The sequence below is a fragment of the Aquila chrysaetos genome, chromosome 6 (genome assembly GCF_900496995.4).
Source record: "Aquila chrysaetos chrysaetos chromosome 6, bAquChr1.4, whole genome shotgun sequence".
In the NCBI taxonomy this organism is placed as follows: Eukaryota; Metazoa; Chordata; class Aves; order Accipitriformes; family Accipitridae; genus Aquila; species Aquila chrysaetos.
In genome coordinates this window covers 36,354,362-36,372,157 of record NC_044009.1, presented here as the reverse complement: position 1 = coordinate 36,372,157, position 17,796 = coordinate 36,354,362, and the positions used below count along the sequence as shown (strand labels likewise).

Genomic DNA, 17,796 nt, shown 5'->3' with positions numbered 1-17,796 from the left:
TCACATGTGGCAATTCCTCTCACTGAAACCACCATGCCCACGGAGGGCTCAGGGAGGGGACAGAGGTGCCAGGGCCACCCTAGGAACAACAAATGGGGCAGAGGTCCTCATGCAGCACGTCCAAGCGCATTAGCCATGGGATAAATGGAACAAGGGGAGCCCCTGCCCTCCACCCTGTCCAGCAGCATCATTTGTCTTACACATGTGTGCAGAAAGGTACATACCTGTGCATATAGGCATATTCATGTGCACTCATGAGTGTGCATGACCCCAGAGGCTCCAAATGCCCACAGGACTCAGTTATGCAGGGACAAGAGGCAGTAACAGAGGCGGGGGCTGTCCCAGATACTTGACAGCTCTGCTTTGATAGTCCAGCAAAGGCAAGGCTCTCCCAGCCCAACCCCGCATGTGGGAAGCACACTGGGAGCACTCACCAAAATTGGGCTCGTTGGGGCATCCTTTTAGTTTCACACCCCGCGGGCTGGTCTCAATGAGGAAGTGCCTCACCAGCTCATTGGTGATGTCTCCTGGGAAGAGATGGGATGTTCTCACACCAGAGTCACCCTCTTCCTCCTTCTACTCTGCAGTCCCACAGGGAAACCAGTGCTCCAGCTCAAGGGAGGGGTCCCTGCCACTCCACACACCTCCTCAAATCTGGCCCTTCACACAGGGTCGACCTGAAGCCAGGTTCCCCCATGGTGTCAGTGGGCTGGGGAGGCTGTGCCCATTTCACCATGCCAAAGCCCAAGATGCAGATACCCCTGAGCCCTCCACAGCTCAGGGCAGAGGGTGTCTGGTGCTTCCCTGTGCCCTGGGATGAGAGGACTGGGAGGGAGGGATCCTGCCACATCAGCACATACCCAAGGGCATGACTAGTTCAGCAGACCCGGCTGCCCGCTCGCCCCGGCCAAACGATGGAAAGCATCTCAGCGTGGGATGGAGAAGGGCACACAATACCTTTCTTGTTCTGCTGCATGACCGTGGGAGGGGGAGAAGCTACTTTCATGGCAAGGCCGTAGGCTCCCCGGAAGGAGTGGCTGTCTCGGATGATGAAAGCCCCCGGCTCCCTGTCCTTCAGCAGTGCAATGGCTGCAGGAGAGAAGGGCAGACCTCAGAGCCGGCACGGCAAGAGCCAACGTGCCGTCCAAAACCAGCAGGTGTGGGTCGGGACAGGGGTCCACGGCCTCGCAGCCAGGCACCACAATGTTACCATCCCCCCCAGCACATTTGGATGGGGGTCTCAAGTGGGCCTGTGGCCAGGCAGGGACTCATCTTCCCCCTGCCTCTGCTGCCCTGGTATGGGCATCTCAGAGCATTCCCACCCAACCAAGCACTGGAGAGCAGGCAGGGACCAGGGACCAAATGCTGGGACCTTGCCCCTGAAGACACCTTGCCCCCTCCTTGTTCTCCCCTCTTAGTTTAGCTGTGTCTTCAAGACTCCTCTGAGCTCTCTCAACTCAAGACCTGAGTGCTTTGCACCCCAAACTGCATAGATCCACTGCATGCTGTGGGGACTGGTGCTCTTCTACCAAGGGGAAGGCTTGGGGAGACCACATCATACAAGCCTGCAGCTGAGCTGAGCTGGCCTTCAACCCCGCTCTGCAATGGTCTGAGTATCCACAATCCACCTTCACTCCTAACCCAGCCCCTAACGGAAATCCTTGCTAATCCCTGTGATCCCAGATACAACCCAACTCCCAACCATGGCTCACTCAGCCACATCCTTTGCCCTGTGCCATCTACCCACCCTGCTCTCTGGAGATCTCTGGTTTGTACCAGTACTTGGAAGTGTCCTGCACAAACTTGACGTTGGCACGAGTCTCGGGGCTGATATCTGCAAGGAAGGGAAGAAAAGACAAGAAAAAAGTTAAAAGATGCTGTATCTAAAACTCCACATGAGTTTTTAGCAAATCCAGCTAAAGCATTAATACCTCCACCTTCTTTCAGCCCCAGCACATTGCTTTAACCTTAAGCCAATCCTCCATACCCTGGCAGGTTGATCATCACCTGGAGCTTATGGGGCTGCCGGGCATCAAAGCTAAATCCAAGCACAAGGGCCCTCAAAGGGCTGTGCATGAGATGAACCTCTTTGCCACACAGCCAGAGACAAAATGGGAATTCATCGTTTAAAAGGGAGCTGGCCAGGTGAAATGAAAGCTGTCAGAGGAAAGAGATATGTCCACAGGGTGGTGGGGAGATCCTCTGACTTCAGAGGACCTTCACTGCTCTCTAATGTTCAAGATTTGGCTTGTCCATCATAAAAATAAATTCCTTTCCTTATCCTTGCTCTGTGCAGAGGAACTGGACAGGTCAACCTACTCTGGGGAAAGTAGCCCCAGCCCAACCCTGCCTTTCTCAGTGCCCATCAGTGGCACAGCCCCGATGGGAGCCGGTCCTCTGGCCATGAAGCTGACACTTTGCTCAGGCAACGTTTCCAACCACCTGCTTTCCAAAAACAACTGAGCAAACAACCCGGAGGGCGGGATAGCATCTCTGCTGGAGACATGTTATCAGCCCTCTGCAATCTGGTCGCCTTCGAAGAGGTGGGGGGCTCGCTCCCCTGCCCAGCCCGCTCACTAATTGTTACAGGTTTTAATTGCTCATGCTTCCCCACTGGGAAAGGTCCCCAGCCACAGCGAGTTACAGGGCCAGGGCAGGCGCCAGCGCACCCACAAAGGGCTTCCCACTCAGCGAAACTGGCCCGGCAGCTGGAGCCACTGCTGCCCTGCGGCTTTATTCCCCTGGTCCTATCGGCCTAATCTTGACGCCACTGAGGTGTCCCGTAACAGGAGCCAGCAAAGGCGCGAAGGCGTTCCAGGCGCAGCGGCACCTGGGGCACAGCGCACCATTTGAAACGAGGAGGCGGTGCTGCAGCAGCGTCCCGGTGGGGTAAAGCCTGCCGGGAACACGGCCGGGAGGTCAGCGCATCCCCACGGCAGAGAAAAGCCGCCTCCGGGCACTTTGATCTCCCCGTACACAATTCTGGGCGCTGTTTACACCAGCGATGCCGGGTCGGTGCTTTTCCTGTTTGGATTTGCCAGAAAGCGCAGGAAATGGCCCGAGCCCCAGCGGTGCCGCTGGTTTGCGGATGGACAGGAGGGGTAAATCAGGACACAGCTGCAACCCTTTGACCGCCAGCCATTGAGGAGGAGGAGGGGAGAGCCCTGGGCAGGGCAGGGGGACGCAGGGACCTCCAAGGGCATCACTTACCTGGCATGGAGAACTTGGAGAAGTCTGGCAGGGTGTGGGAGAAGGCGACGGCGCTCCCACCGCTGGGACTGGACATGCCGCTGGAGAGGGGCGAGGATGCCTTGCCGTTGATGGTGGCATAGTTGGGGAGGCTGTTGGAGCGGTCCCCGGCCGACATCCGACGCTTCTCGGGCAGCGCAGGCTGTGGTGTGGGGCTGCCCTGGCGGTAGGCGGCCGAGTCCGGAGAGGAGGAGTGCGGCGTGCTTGTGCCAGGGTAGTACGCCGGTGAGACGGGGAAGGACGGCGTGGAAGGAGGCTGGTAGCCGGAGGAGCTGCTCTGCCGAGACAGCGTCGGGCGCCTCTCCTCCGGGCTGGGGTAGCCGTACAGGGGGCTGCTGGGGGGGACGGCTGCCGCGGCTTGATGCCTGGCCAGGCTGGGGCTCCCCGGTGTGGCCACCAAGTTGCCGTGGGCCGTCACAGCATGCCTGCCTAGCCCTGGGCTGCCGGGAGCGCCACTTATGCTGGGGTTGACAGCTCTTCGCCCAAAACCGGGGCTGGGCGGCGTGTTGGTAGCCACTGTCCGGTGCAGGGTGCGGGGGCTCCCCGGCAGGACGTGGACCCCCACCACATTGACCTGTGGCTGCGGCCGAGCTTGGGGGTCCGGCTGGAGGCTGGCTCGGCCATCGGGGTAGTCAGGGCTGGCGTACGCCGAGCCCGGGACCCCGCCTTGGACCATTGTAAAGGAAGATGGAGATGAATTTTGGTAGCTGCTGTGAGCAGAGGGCATCTGCGAGCCAACAGGCGACCGGTAAACAGGCTCGGCCGAGGTGTGGGGAGGTGTAACCGTGCCGTGGGGGCTGCCCTCCGATGGGTAGCTGCGGAGGGAGGCCCTGAGGAGAGATGAGGAAAAGGAGGATTCAGCTCCACCGCTCATTCCTGCTGCTGGCTGGCACCCTCCTGCGAGTGGTGCACAGGGAAACTGAGGCACAGTGGCAGCAAGCTGCTCGGTTGCTCAGAAGCAACAGTGGGACAGGTCCTGCTAGCTGCATGAAAGCAACTAGAGGCACCTTTAGTTCCACCATGCATCCCAGTTTCCTCTCAAAATATGACTTTCTGGGAGACGCAGCCTTTTTCAGCTCCTCTCCCAGCAAAACGCCCGATTCATTCCTTCCTGCAAGTCTTGCCAGGCTGGGCTGGTGCAGGACACTTCATGGGCAGGGTGGAGAGGGGACAGGGAGTATGGCTCCATCACACAACAGGGGACCCATGCTCAGCCTAACCCAGGGCTAGGGGTTATCACAGACCCCATCCCTCCTCCCACCCCAGGGGCCGGGTTCCTAGCAAGATGCTGCTGAGGTCCAGTGACCACCAAATGATCACCAGTGACCCAGCTTTGTGTCCTCAGGGCAGTGAGCCGTGTGGTTGGCTGTGAACCCCCAAATCCTGCATGGGGAGACAGGGGTCCTTGCAAAGGCAATTTCAATGTGGGAGCAAGCCTGTGCACCAGGCAAGGTTTGGGTTCAGCCCCAGCCCCACCAGCCCCCAGGACCTGCACCCACTGCCTTACCCATCCACGCTGTGAATGGGGCTGCTGGTGGAGACGGGGCTGGGGGCAGTGAAGGAGTTGGTGAAGGTGCCGTTCCTGGCAGGCATCTCCGGGCCTCCAGGCTGGGTGGTGGGCAGGCTCCCTCCCTTGCCCATCGTGGCCGTGCGGGCCACCGACTCAACGTAGCTCCTGGGCTCTGCAGCAAAAGAGAAGGGGAAACAGATGAGCCCACAGCTCGCATGAAAGGGGGCCATGCCTGTCGCAGCTTTCCCATTTCAGCCACTGAAGGTGCTCGAGCTGAGCTCCTCCAGCTGCACATTTCCCCTGTCCCTCTTCCCCCAGGGTCTGTGAAAAAACACGTCTAGCTCATCTGGGTCTTTAGGTTGCTCCCAGGGATGCTGAAGACCCCAGCCAGGGCACAGAGAGGAGGGTCGTGCCCACCCCTTTCCCTGAGGGGACCAGAGCACACCGACCACGGTCCCCTCCCATGCCACAGCCCCTCCACCCTGCTCTGAGTCAGCGTCCCTCTCTGCCCAGGATGCCACACAGCACACGTTGTGCTCCCTGCTCATCTCCAGCCCCTAAAAATAGAGCTGGTGACTCTGCCCAGCCTGCGATGACTCACGCGGGACTGATGACGATGCCCTGCAGTCCCTGCCCTGCACAGCCCACCTCTGCCAGCCATCTCCAGCAGCAGACCAGAGAGCAGCTCCAGTTATTTCCACTGCAGCATCCAACATTCTCACTCCCAACCCGCCTTGAAACCAGAGCCCACGAGCACGACCAAGAAAAGCAATTTTCCTTTGGAGCCGCCGAGCTGTCCCGTGCCAGGAGCAGTGGGCTGGGCTGGCCGTCACGAGCCACAGCAGCCACCAGACCCAGCCCTCCCTCCTCCCTTCCCCCCCCCACCTCCTGCTCCATCCAGGCTGGTCCCCATCCTTACGATAGCCCCCGCAGCCCCCAGGCCCCCCCCCAAAAGCCACACTGGAGGAAGGGGCTGCAGCTTCAGACCCATCCCCCCCCAGCCATGTCACACCTCAGCTGGCACATGCCACTGACTGCCTCCATGCTGGGGCACAACGCCCTAAGTGAGACCCACTGGCGTCAAACTCTATGGGCTGGGCATCCTTGCAGGTCCCTGGCTCCAGGCTGGCCATGCCCGAGGCGCCTCCACAGTAGTAATTAGCATGACAAACATTATTATTATTATTATTAGTCATAACAGCCGGGCTCTGGCTAAGCCTGCCAGCAAGCTGGCTCGCTCACAGCCGGCAACACCAATGCACAGCTCCATGTTCCGTGCCGGACCAGGGGGTTGCAAGGAAAAAGACTGTCATGGGTCCCCCTCCTTCCCCCACAGCATCTCTGTGCCCCATCTGCTTGCAGACAGGGGAGGAGGAGTCCGTCCCTTGGGCTGATCTCCCTGCCCAGCCCTGCTCAACCACCCCAGGAAAGATCAGAGCCAAAACCGAGGACCTCAACACAGACTGGGTACCAGCATCTGAGGCAGCACATGTGACTCTGAGTGACAGAGATGAGGCATTGCCCAGGAGGACGCCCAGGGCAGCTGCAAGAAACTCATCGCTGCTTAGGTAATTAAATTAATTTCACAGCTACTCACTTTTCCCCCCAGCTCCCCACCCCAGACTAAAATTATCCAGACAGTACATATGAGTCAGCCTGCAAGAGGTTAAGACCAAAGGGCTGCAAAAATGCCAGCCCCTCCTGCAAAGGTGGGGGCTGAAGCGAGGCAGGAGCCGAGGGGCCTCCGGGAGGGGGGATGGCATATGTGTGCCACCGCGAGGTGTGTGACCATGGGCACATGTTCGAGTCGTTTGGTTCAATATCGGGAATAAAGAAGAAAGAAAAAAAATCTAGGAATTTTCAGGCAGGATTTTTTTAGGCTGAAAAATCCAACCTTGCCTCTTGGTGTTTTCTTGGAAGAGGCTCCAGAGACGGGAAGACAGTGGGAGAATAGAGAGGCTGTGAGTCACCAGGGAGGTGGGCAGTCGTTCGGGAATCCTGAATCCGAGCAGGGCTGCGCTCCGGCCAGAAATCTCCCAACGCCGTGACTGCGCTGGGCTGTTTTAAAGCCTCCTCAGAGGTGGCAGCCAAGCCCTGAGCTCCTGTGCTGCCAGAGCATCCCCTGGCCCCAGGCGCAGCCTGGCCATGCAGGCTGGGATCCGCTGAGCAGAGCCCGGAGGGGCAGGGATCCTCGTGGGGTGTGCAGCTGGGTGCTGAGGGTGCTAAGCCAAAGTTTTGTCAAGCCAAAACACCGGTCCCTTCTCAGGACTGCAGATTCAACCCCCAAAAACCATCATGCTATCAGAGAGGATGAAGTAGGGCAAGAGGCTGGTGCTGGCCACTCAGCCCAGCCAGCGCAGGGTCACCGGACATCCTTGCTCTGGGTCAACCATCATGCAAGCAGCTGGAGTGCCACAGGAACAGAGAAACAGCGCAGCTTGAGCTCCTGAGGGTTTGGTGGGAAGGAGAGGAGAGGTGATGTTTGGGTCTTTGGAGGCTTAAAGTTGGACAGAAATGGTAAAGCTGTGGGGGTACTTAGGAGTGAAAAGCCTGATTTTATCCCAGGTTTTCTTCCTTTAATGTACCCAAGAAGCCATTGCTGAAAAATCAGCTCTGGAAGGAGAACATTTTCTTCAAGGAAACACTTTCTCCAATATTACACAATGTTCAGGTTTGGGTTATGTGCATTTTGAGGAACTCCCAGGGAGAAACGCTGATGGCTCCCGGGGCCGCGGGAAGTGTCGCAAACTCGCCAAGAAGACACATGCCCTCCCCAAAACCCATCTTGAACACACAGTTCCCCATCCCGGCCCCGAGGGCCCAAAGTTTCATTAAAGAAGAGAGCAAAACCACCCAACTACCATCAGATAGCAGGCAGCATTCCGGGGAATCACAGCAGCTCCCAAAGCCTCTGTCCCCCCAGGAGACATGCCACCCCAGAGCCCGCAGTACCTCCTCCATCAGCACAGCGAATCCTGAGCTGACGTCCCAGCTCAGCCCCATCCTCAGCATCCCCAGAGAGGCGCAGTCCAGGGATGGGCGAGGAGGGAGGAATTTGGGCAGCCTCCCTGCCAGCAGAGGATGCGCACCGGCTGCCGGCACTGTGCCGCTATCCAGCCAGCTGAGCCGGCAGCACGCTGGTGGCCTCTGCGCCTGCTGACCTTTTGTGCTGCACTTTGGTTTATTTTCACTCCAAACGGCAGCGGCAAAGCCAGAAGAGGTGGGCAGGAGCCCAAAACCGGGGCTGCTGCTCCCAGCCCCCCACCAGGCTCATCCAAACACAGCGTGCCAGCATCCCGGGCATGCCACTGGCGAGGATGCCACGCACCAACAAAGAGGTCTCAACCCCAAGGACGATGACCACCCAACGTGACAGACCTCCAGGTCCAATTTGGACATCGGGGAATCCAACCACGACACAAGGCATGATGGTCCCCTCCTCAAAAGGGAGCAGGACAGGCAAGACTCAGGCTCCTACATCCCTGGGGGCCAGTGCAAGGGAAGGCTGCTGGCACAGTGGGCATGAGCGGGAAAGAGAGAGACAGAAAAAGAAAAGCCTTTCTTACCTTCTTCAGAGTCACCACCCGCCTCCCCTTCTAGCTCTGAGATGGAGGGGCAGGGGAACAATGGGAACGGGAAGAGGAGGAAGAAGGGAGATGTGAGACAGAAAGAAAGAGAAATCAGAGTTAAGCAGCTTTGTCTTGCTCAGGCAGGGGCAGAGACCGCAAAGGAGAGCCCCACACCTCCCAGACTCTGTGCCCCAAACTGGACCCCTGGCCTCGGACACCCCCAGGGTCCACCTGGGCATCCCAGAGATGATGTCCAAAAACCCAGGAGGCTGGTTTTGGGCAGGGCAGAGGGAACCGCCCAGCAGGGAGCCACCATGAAGGGCTGCTCTGAGAAGCCCGGCAAGCACCAAAAAAGCATCAGCTTGTCCTTGAGGGCAGAGCGAGAAGGGCCTCACTGGGTAGCCTCAGCCAAGCTGTGCCCCCCAGGCTCAGCTGGGTTTTGGGGAAGTTACACTCAGCCCTGAAATGGCCCAGGAAGGGGACCTAGGTACTGGGGAGCAGCGAGGTCTGGCTCGGCAGGCTGCTCTGGGACACATCCCCAAGACAGCTGGGGCTTTGCACCCAGGGACCACTCTCCAGGATGGAGAGGGCTGTGGATACTGTTCCAGCTTGGCTCCCAGAGAGCAAACCCTCTCCAGCTGTGCTGGGGGGGAGAAGGGATGGAGGAGGTGAGGAGGGAAGACTATGGGGCTGTGCAGGAGGCAAGACCCTGGGGTTTTCCAGCCTTCACCACTGAAGACCCTGCTGGGCTGAGCCCCCCAGGGCAGCACCAACATCCCCCCAACCCTCACACAGTCCCATAGTTCCCACAGGAGATGACAAGGACCCCAGGGCCAACTGGCCCAAAAAGGGAGACAGAAGTGCCTTCTCCAGCCAGGGGACCCTTCCAGGGGTATCCTCACAGATGCAACCCCCCTCCCCCAAAAAACTGCCAGCAGCCCCCATGCCTGCACTCACCTCCCACTGGATGCAGCAGGATCTCGGCCGGGTTGTGGGGTTTCAGCCCCAGTGCTGAGAGCGGGGTCTTGGCCAGGCCAGGGGGAGAACGCACTGTCAGCATGGGGGACACAAGAGCGTTAGTGGAGGGGTGGGAGGTGAAGCTTCGGAAAGGCTGGAGCTGCCCAGGGGTTCAGAGCCCCCATGACCCATCCCACCCACTGGCTGCAATTGGGGCTGCTGGGAAGAGGAGATGCCCTCATATGAAGCAACACCCCGGGGAAGGGCACCGATCCCTCTCTCCATCTGGGAGAGGGCACAGGGTGGGAGGTGCCCGGGAACAAGCAGCCTGCCCCATCACAGGGCTGGCAGGATGGAGAAAGGGGGCAAATCCCACCAGGACAGGCCCGGACCCCATCTCCCAGCACCATCCCCATAAGGGAATGGTCCCACCATAGGCATGAAGCCTCCTTCATTGCTCCTGTGTTAGCAGCTATCCCCCCAACCCAGCTCTCCTAAACCTTAACCCCACTCTGCTGATCCCCACATCTGGCCGAGCTGGGACCAGGCTGTCCCACAGCAGCTCACCACCCCCGCGAAAAGTGCAGCGGGACTGCCAAAAAACCCCCACCCTCCAGACCAGCTCGACGGGGGCGTGAGCATGTTCCCTGAGGGGTGGCAATGCACACATGAGGTCTGTACCTCTGGGCCTATACGTACATAGCAGGAGGAACTCCGTATGTATGTATGGCTATGGCATGGATGCACTGGCAGTGTGGGGTGGCAGGGTTTCATGGGGCAGGGTGGACCTCCCTGAGCTGACTGCACCTCCTCTCCCCTCCTGCCCCCGACCCATCTCCCTGATGCTGCATCTCCCTGGGGTCTCATCTCCAGCAAGAGGGACTGGAGGGCACATCCTTCCATCAGTGTTTGAACATCCCCAACTGGTGGCATGAGCACAGGGCCCACGGCGAGGCTGGGAGGCAGCGGGTGGTGGGAGCTCCAGAGGAAAGCCAGACCCTCACCTGGAGGCCAGGTGCCCCCAGCAGCCTGGGGCTGGAGCAGCCGAGCCCCTGGGAAACTGAGAGGGCATCGCCTTCCCTGGCGGGTGTCTGATTTCCCCAAATCTGGTCGGGTGCAAGCCACGATGTCAGCTCACGCCTCTGTTGGCTGATGAGCAGCGGGGTCCTCCGGGGCTGGGAATTCCCCCAGGACCATCATCTCCCCATGGAGGGGAATCGCTCCTGCATCCCCCCCGGTGGGTATTTTAGCAAAGCCTGCAAGCTGCAGCTTCAAACTTCCCAGGCTTCCCCAGCTGGCATTGCATAAGAAGCACTGCCTCCAGGCCATGTCCCCCGTCACCTCTGCAAGTGACTCATCCCCCAAAAGGAGCCACTGCCCCAGTGCCAAGGAGCTGCTGCCCTGGGACCAAGCTCTCCAGGTCCCCTGGAACAACAGGGCTATTTCTGAGCTGCCAAATGCCCCAGGGATGCTCCCACACTCCAGTCACTGCTTCCCATGAGATGGGGCTCAAACGCCAGTGTGTTGCAGGGGAGGAACAGCAAGAGAGCAGAAGGAAACAGCCTTGAGCCCCATGGGCTGAGCTACGGGGGGCAGGCAGCCCCACTGGGACCACGATGTGGCATCAGAGGTGGCTGTGCCCAGCCTGAGCATGCCCAGCCCTAGGGCATCCCTCAGCATCCAGGCTACAAAAGTGTTTTGGGGGAGGGCAGGGGGGGCTGCTGTCTTTTTTGATGGGTTTCCCAGTTGACAGGCTGCTTCGTTGCACTGGTCCAGCCTGACTCATGCTGTGCCGACATGAGGCTGCTCATCGGGGTTCATTGCTCGAGCCGATCACATAAACCAGGTCCACACAAACCCACCGCAACTGCGCAGTCAGGGTTAGTCAGAAAGGAGGCATGCTGCACCGGCGGAGCGGAGACAAACTGCATGCAAAGGGCTGGCATCTCCCAGCCTTTTCCCCTCCTGAACTGGAAACAGCGAGCGAGAAGTGGCACAGCGTGTGAGGGTCTGCCCCAAGTCCCCTCCTGGTCTTCAGTCCCTCCTGCCTCCCCACCACTTGCCTGCTACTGCAGCCTCGCTGCCCTTTTGCCATGCCGGTAGGAAAGATGGGGAGGTGCAGGACCAGGATGGGGTGAAAGGATGCTGTCTCAGACCCTGCCTCTCTCCTTATCCCACCTTGGGATCCCATCCAAGAAACGCCCCAATGAGTGGAGGGTGGGAAAAAGCCAACAGGAGGGTGCCGAGCATGGGATGCTATTGGCAGAGGGATGCTGATGGCAGCATGGAGTAGTGGGATGCAGAGGAGAGAGGAGGATGGAGAGGAGTGATTAATGTGGTGGTGGGTGTCTGGAGCCCGGAGCTGTCTGACCCTTGGCAAATTTCTGGCTTGCCAAGAGCCACCCACTGAGCCCCTCTGCCTCCCGGAGCCGCGGCACTTACAGGGGTTGGAGTAAGGGGTTTGTGGCGAGACAGGGAAGGCTGGGGTGGGGGGAGAAATCTCACCGCCGCTGGAGGGTGGGCTGGTAGGGGAGGCACCCTCTATCTCTTCAAAGGCTTCCTTGTAGCTGTGGAGGTGAGGCTGGGGAGAGCAGAAGAAAGGGTCAGTCCCCTATGATGGGCACAAACCTCCAGGACACCCCGAGGAGGGAGCAGAGGGGGCAAAGGGAAGGTTTTCACCTCCTCCCTGCTAACAACCACCACCACCACAAAAAGCATCATTGACCCCCAACCCTCTGGGATGCTGTGGATGCTAAAAGTCCCATACCCTCCTCCAAGCCTTCTCCCTCCCTGGAGGCATCTGCCCCATCAGCCATCCCCCCACGCCAGCACACCCTCCACCCCAACGCACCTCTTTGGGCCTCCCTCCAGGGTTGGCCGCGATGGTGCTGACCACCTCAGGCGAGAGGACGGTGGGGCTGCGCGGCGAGCTGGGCTCCGGTGAGCTCTTCTCATAGTGGCTGTCACTGGGGGTCCGCTTGCGGGCAGGGACGGCACTCTCCTCCGGGGGCTTCTCCCGGGACTGCACCCCTGAGGGGGCAAGCACAGGGTGGGAGATGGTTGAGGAGCCGCTGGCCAAGATGGGGACCAGCAGGAGATGCTCCAGGGCCAATCTGAGCGGTCTCTCCAGGGCTGTGTGCCACAGAGAAGTTCTGCCCAGCGGAGATGGCAGCTTCAGCACTCACCTGCATCTAACCCCCAGACCAGCACGGCCAGTTTTGAACTGGAGCAGATATATCCTACAGTGGTGGCCTGGGGCCAAGCAATAAAGCAAGGCAGCGTTGTGGCTAGTGGCTGGATTGCTGCACTAGCCCTCCCAAGCACTATGAGACTTGGGCTCAGGGACAACAACCCCCAGCAGCGGGTGCAAGGGGCATGAGCATCCTGCGAGCAGCCCAGCCCCGCGGAGCTGGGGAGGACCAGGACGTCCCAACAGTGTCACAGTGCGAAAGGGCTGAATCCCCCAGCACCAGGGCAGCTGCGTTTGGCTGCTTCCCTGCTCACATAGCTGGATGTGGCTTCTACCACAGCAGTGTAAAAAGGCAGACGGAGCACCAGGTTGGGAGGAAGGACCCCAACAGACGGATGGTGCAGGGAACCCCAACAAACCACTGCTGATCTCCTACCCCCAGCATGAAGCCTTCCTAAAAGGGGAGATGGGCATCTCCTCTCCATCTCCCCATAAACCTTCTTCCCAGACGCCAGTGCCATGAGCCACTGGTGCCCATAGCCTTGGGGAAAGAAGGGAGCAAGCAAGTTACTGCGGGAGAATGAGTTTCTCCAGGCTGCCAGGGTCTGGTAGATCCCACTGGTGATCCCCGTGGGCTGGGATAAAGCCCAGGAATGGGGACAAAGCCAGCACAGGGCAGGGGGGGTGTGGGGGGCTGGGATGAGGGGTGCGACCCCAACTCTCCCAGCACCCAGTGGAGCCCAAACACACTCTTCACCCCGTCTCGCCTGACGAAGGGGTTAATTAGGGACGATGGTGGTGGGTTCGGTGCAGCAGAAGCGTGCAGAGCATCACGGGTGCAGCTCAGAGCCCTGCAGCACTCCCACTCCTCCCTGGGACCCACACAACAGTGGGGTGACCCCTGGTCTCAGCCCCACTAGCAGAGGTGACAGCACCATCCCCTCCACCTTTTCCGTGGAGCCAGGGAGCACTCACACGCCCCCTGGCCAGCACATTGGGGGAAAAAAAAAAAGAGAAAAAGAAAAAAAAAAGAAAAAAAAAAAAGAAAAAAAAAAAAAAGAGGCCAGCATCACGCTCCAGGAAATACACTTTTCAAACACCAACTCCTTTCCCACGGGCTGGCGGAGGAAAACCAGTCATCAGCTGCTTCCCCTCGCTCCCCGGGGCTCCGTGCGGGACCCACGCCTCACACCCGCTGACCTCCCCTCTTCACCACTCCGGCACCCTCACCGGAGCTTTCCTGGCCCCGGGGAAAGGGCTGGGAGAGGAGAAAGGGCTGGGAGCGCGGGAGGTGGCCTGGGTGCATTTCTAAATAATCAGCCCAGTGAATGGCAACAACAATAAAATCGCAGCTCGGGGGGGGGAGAGGCGGCCGGGCTATGAGGCGGGGGACGTGAGCCAACGGGGCTGGCTCCAGCCGCGGAGGCGGCCTGGAAAATTCCACTAAGAGCGGCTTTGAAACACAACTCCCGATCCCTTCTGCAGGTGCTCGCCGGCGTGGGGGATGGCCATTAAAAAGGCCCGTGGAGGGGACAGGGGATGGAGTGCGTCCTTGGGAAGCTGCCCTGCAGGCATGGGCAGCATCGTATAGGGCCACCCTATATCTTTTGCCCTGGTCTTCACTTTAAGGGAATGAAACCCTGAGTTGTGAGCATAGGGAGAAACAAAATGTTGGGGAAAAATAAAGCAAACTCTTGTATTTTCTTTTTGTCCTTCCACTTTGTGCACTGTGGGGTATCCTGCATGCTGCAAGAGCATCACCGGGAGCACCCCTTGGCCCATCCCAAAGTGAGCTGCAGTGACTGAGCACTGCAGAGAGGTAGTGACTGGCTCCGAGTCATGTATGCCTGCCTTGCTTTGCATTTTCCATTTGGGAGGCACAAAGAGCAGCTCACCCAAGCCCAGCTGTCAGTGCACATCACACATCTGCAGCGTGGGACCCCCAGCTTCATCCCCAGGGCTGCATGTCAACCAGCCACAGGGTGCTGGATCTGGCCCATCGGGACACCCAGGAGCTCACCGGGCTTTGGCTGCTCCGTTCCCCAGACATGGAAAGCGGCCGGGGCTGCAGGGAGGGGAGGGAGGAGAGGGGAAAAAAGGGACTCATTGTTCGGGAGCGGAGAGTGGGAAACTTCACGGGCCGCCCGGAGCAAAGCCTGGAGGAAACCCAGGCTTTAAGCACGGCTCTCTCGACCCCCTGGGTGATTTATGGGCTGGAAAGTACGCTTGAAAAACAAACTCTCCTTTCCCTCACTCGCTGTACCCCCTCAGCAGACATACAGCCTCCCTTAGCCACATACCACTACCAGCCCCCCAAGGATGCCCCGCCAGCCTCGGGGGGGGGGGGGGGGTTCCCATCATAAAGGGGGAACAGCAGCCTGCACCCTGCTCCCCACCGTCACCCCCACCACCTCTGGCACTGCCACCCCTTCTGCTGCCCATTTAACTCCCTAACCTGGCAACAACCCTCCCCCAGCAAGGTCCTGCCCTTTGACTCAGCACAGCTCTAGGGCTGGGGAAGGGCAGGAGCACAACAGCCAGGGGAGGAGGAAACAGGAGGGATTTAAACCTAGGTGGTTTTATGGCTGGGGAGTCAGGTTTCTAGGCCAAATCAGGAGGCAGCTGCTTTTTGGGCAAGAGATGCTGGAGCTACTGTCAGGTAAGAGCTGGGCAATACCCCCACAGTAGAGAGGAGAGGGCAAAGCAGCCTCCCATGGCCCTCGGGATGCGGCACCCTGCAGTTAAAGCCAGACCAGGACACACTACTCCCAGGGAAAAGAGATGCAAACTCACTCCCTGCTTGCATGAGGAACAGCAGCAGATGTTGCCCTGTACTGCTCTCTGCCAGAGCCCAACTCACCCTATCCCATCGGGCACAGACCCCCACCTCCAAGCCTGATCACCGCAAACAGGCACGACAAGATACCTTACTCTGCATCGAGGACTGGGAGGGTTCAAACCTCTTTGGTCCTCCTGGGGAGAAACCCAAAGTGCCAGCAGGGAGAGAAAGGTCACCCAGAAAGCTGGTGACTCCCCAGCCCACTCTTTGCCCCCAGCCCCTCTCCGTCCCTCTCCTCCTGCTCACCCCCGGACAAGTGGGTGCAAACCAAGCGGGTCCCCAGCACCCGTCACCCAGAGCAAAAGTCACATTGCCTAAAATCCAGCCTCCACAGCCCATATCCCCTGGCTGCAGACCGACCCCTGGGGACCCCAGGATGGAGGCAGGTGAGACCCTGCCAGGCTGGGAACTGGCTGAACCTGGGGTCTGTGGAGCTGCACCCCAGCCCTTGCCTCCCCAAGGCATAAGCCACAGCCAGGGCAAAGCTCAGAGGGGCTGGAACAAGGGTCCAGATGTGGCCCAGCAATGAAACTCCACCAGAGAGCAGTGCCAGGCTTGGATGAGATGCAAAACCAAGTGTGGGCAGGGGAGTCTGCACCCAGGGCCAGGGGCTTCCCCATCACCGGAGGAGGTCAAGGGATGCCCTAAGCATTGCCATGCTGAGAAAGGGGATCAAGCCTGCATGGGGAGGGTCTCCCAAGCTTCCCTCCATCCCACATCCGTGCAACACACAGAGCACTCAGCATGCAGGGATAGGGGAGGAAGGAGAGATGAGGGGGAAGGAGTGAGAAGAGAGAAGGGAAAAGGAAGGAAGGATGAGAAGGAAGGAGGGAGGAGAGGAATGGAAGGAGAAGGATGGATGGGGAAGGAAGGAGGTCTAGGAAGGAGGGAGGTAGAATGAACAAACCGGAGAAGGAGAAGGACCGTTGCTGGTTCAGAGGAGGACGGGGGGCTTTGGTGCTCTTGTTGAGGTCCCTGAGCTTGGCGTTGTACTCTGCCAGCGTACCAGGACGGGGGGTGCAAGGAGGGTAGGAGGTCACACGGGACAGACACAGTCCCCCATGGGGAGAGGAAGGGGCAAGACAAGACAAATGTCACGAGATACAATAGGGAGACAGAGAGAGAAAACAAGAGAAAATATTAGATGGGCTCCAACAGATGAGACTGGGGTCCAAGGAAGCTCAGACCCACCTTGGAGCTGCTTTCCTATCACCTAAATTGCCTGGCTCCAGGCATTGCTTAAACCCACATGGGAAATCAGTGGTGGCTCCCAGCCACACGTGGCCTTGTGCAATGCCATAAATGCCCATTGCTGTCCCCTTGGGGATGGCACCGTGCAGGTCCCCTCCATCATGGGATGCCCAGGGCTGGGACAAGAAGAGATGGCCCCAGATGCCTCACTGGGAGATGATGGGGACTTGAAGGATGGCAGGACCAGCTCCTCTCTGCAGGGAGGCACTGGGGACACCAGCGCTGTCCCCTCCATCACCAGCAGGAAGCGGGAACAGGAGTGCTCCCCTGCAGGGCATGGAGGAGGTGTGAGATGCTCCTCATCGCTGTGCCGGGACACGAAGGCAATTTATAGCAGCAGGGAATGTAAACAAACCCGTCCATGCCCCACTGTCCCCATCAGCCGTCCCCTCCCGGCGCCAGCTTCAGGACACCTTGTTCCCGGCGGAGGTCAGGCTGCCTGCCCGTGCTGTCCCCGCCTCGGCACAGACGGCCCAGCTCCAGCAGAGACAGGTGGCCATGGGCTGGGGACCGTCCCTGGGATGCCTCTCTTTCCTGGGAAGCCCAGCAGCTGCTCAGAGATGAGAGTGACCCCAACCCAGCCTTGAGGACCTGACCCCAGGGTTGCAGGGGATGGATTTTTTGGTAGACACTATCAAACATCCATTTCCCACCCACTGCAAATACTGCTCCTCCTCTCCCGAAGGCTGTCCTCTTTTCACCCCATTTTCTCCCCCTCCATGGTTGCGGGAGGAGGATCTGCTCCTTATAAGATTCAGTCCGGACATACAACATGGTTTGGGCATCCATGTGTCCTTGGGTTTGTTTAAACCCTCTGCACAAGCCCTGAGTCCCTCTGTGGATCTGGCCTGGATCACTGAGGTTGGGTTCGGATGGATGCAAACTGCCCTCAACACCTCCACTGCCCACCCCTCCCTGCCACTGGCACCCCTCCTGCCCCCCGCCCCAGTGCCGCAGTGACTCAGCCCCCACGCCTGGGAGGTTGGTGCTGTTGCATTTTTCCAGCCAAGCCTTTTCCCCCTCCCTCTAATGCTGGGCGAGTTTCTGGACTGAGCGCAGAGCTGGAAGGGATGGAGCTGCCAAGCCCCAGCATCACGAGCTGGCCTCCAGCCTGGCCGCAGCCCCAAACCCTTCCCAAATGTTGCTCCACAATTCAACAACTGCAGCCGAAGCAGTAGGGAGGGAGGGCACTGAGCTGCCGCAGGGCCACGGCACCTCCTTCCTGCGGGGC

At 59.4% G+C, this 17,796-nt stretch overlaps 1 protein-coding gene across 12 annotated transcripts in view; it reads right to left on the bottom strand.

Annotated features, from left to right (window-relative positions):
- TNS1 (tensin 1) overlaps positions 1 to 17,796 on the bottom strand; it is a 63,807-nt gene that overhangs the window by 6,899 nt on the left and 39,112 nt on the right. For 4 of the 12 annotated variants that reach the window (XM_030017652.2, XM_030017654.2, XM_030017661.2 and 1 more), the window contains 10 exons: positions 16,222 to 16,308; positions 12,137 to 12,315; positions 11,728 to 11,866; positions 9,286 to 9,378; positions 8,326 to 8,361; positions 4,757 to 4,931; positions 3,211 to 4,079; positions 1,748 to 1,834; positions 958 to 1,089; positions 435 to 527 (listed from right to left, as the gene is read on the bottom strand). In XM_030017652.2, coding sequence (XP_029873512.1) covers positions 435 to 527; positions 958 to 1,089; positions 1,748 to 1,834; positions 3,211 to 4,079; positions 4,757 to 4,931; positions 8,326 to 8,361; positions 9,286 to 9,378; positions 11,728 to 11,866; positions 12,137 to 12,315; positions 16,222 to 16,308 — 1,890 coding nt within the window. The remainder of the gene's footprint in view (positions 1 to 434; positions 528 to 957; positions 1,090 to 1,747; positions 1,835 to 3,210; positions 4,080 to 4,756; positions 4,932 to 8,325; positions 8,362 to 9,285; positions 9,379 to 11,727; positions 11,867 to 12,136; positions 12,316 to 16,221; positions 16,309 to 17,796) is intronic. The other 8 variants (XM_030017656.2, XM_030017664.2, XM_030017655.2 and 5 more) reach the window with 7 other exon arrangements.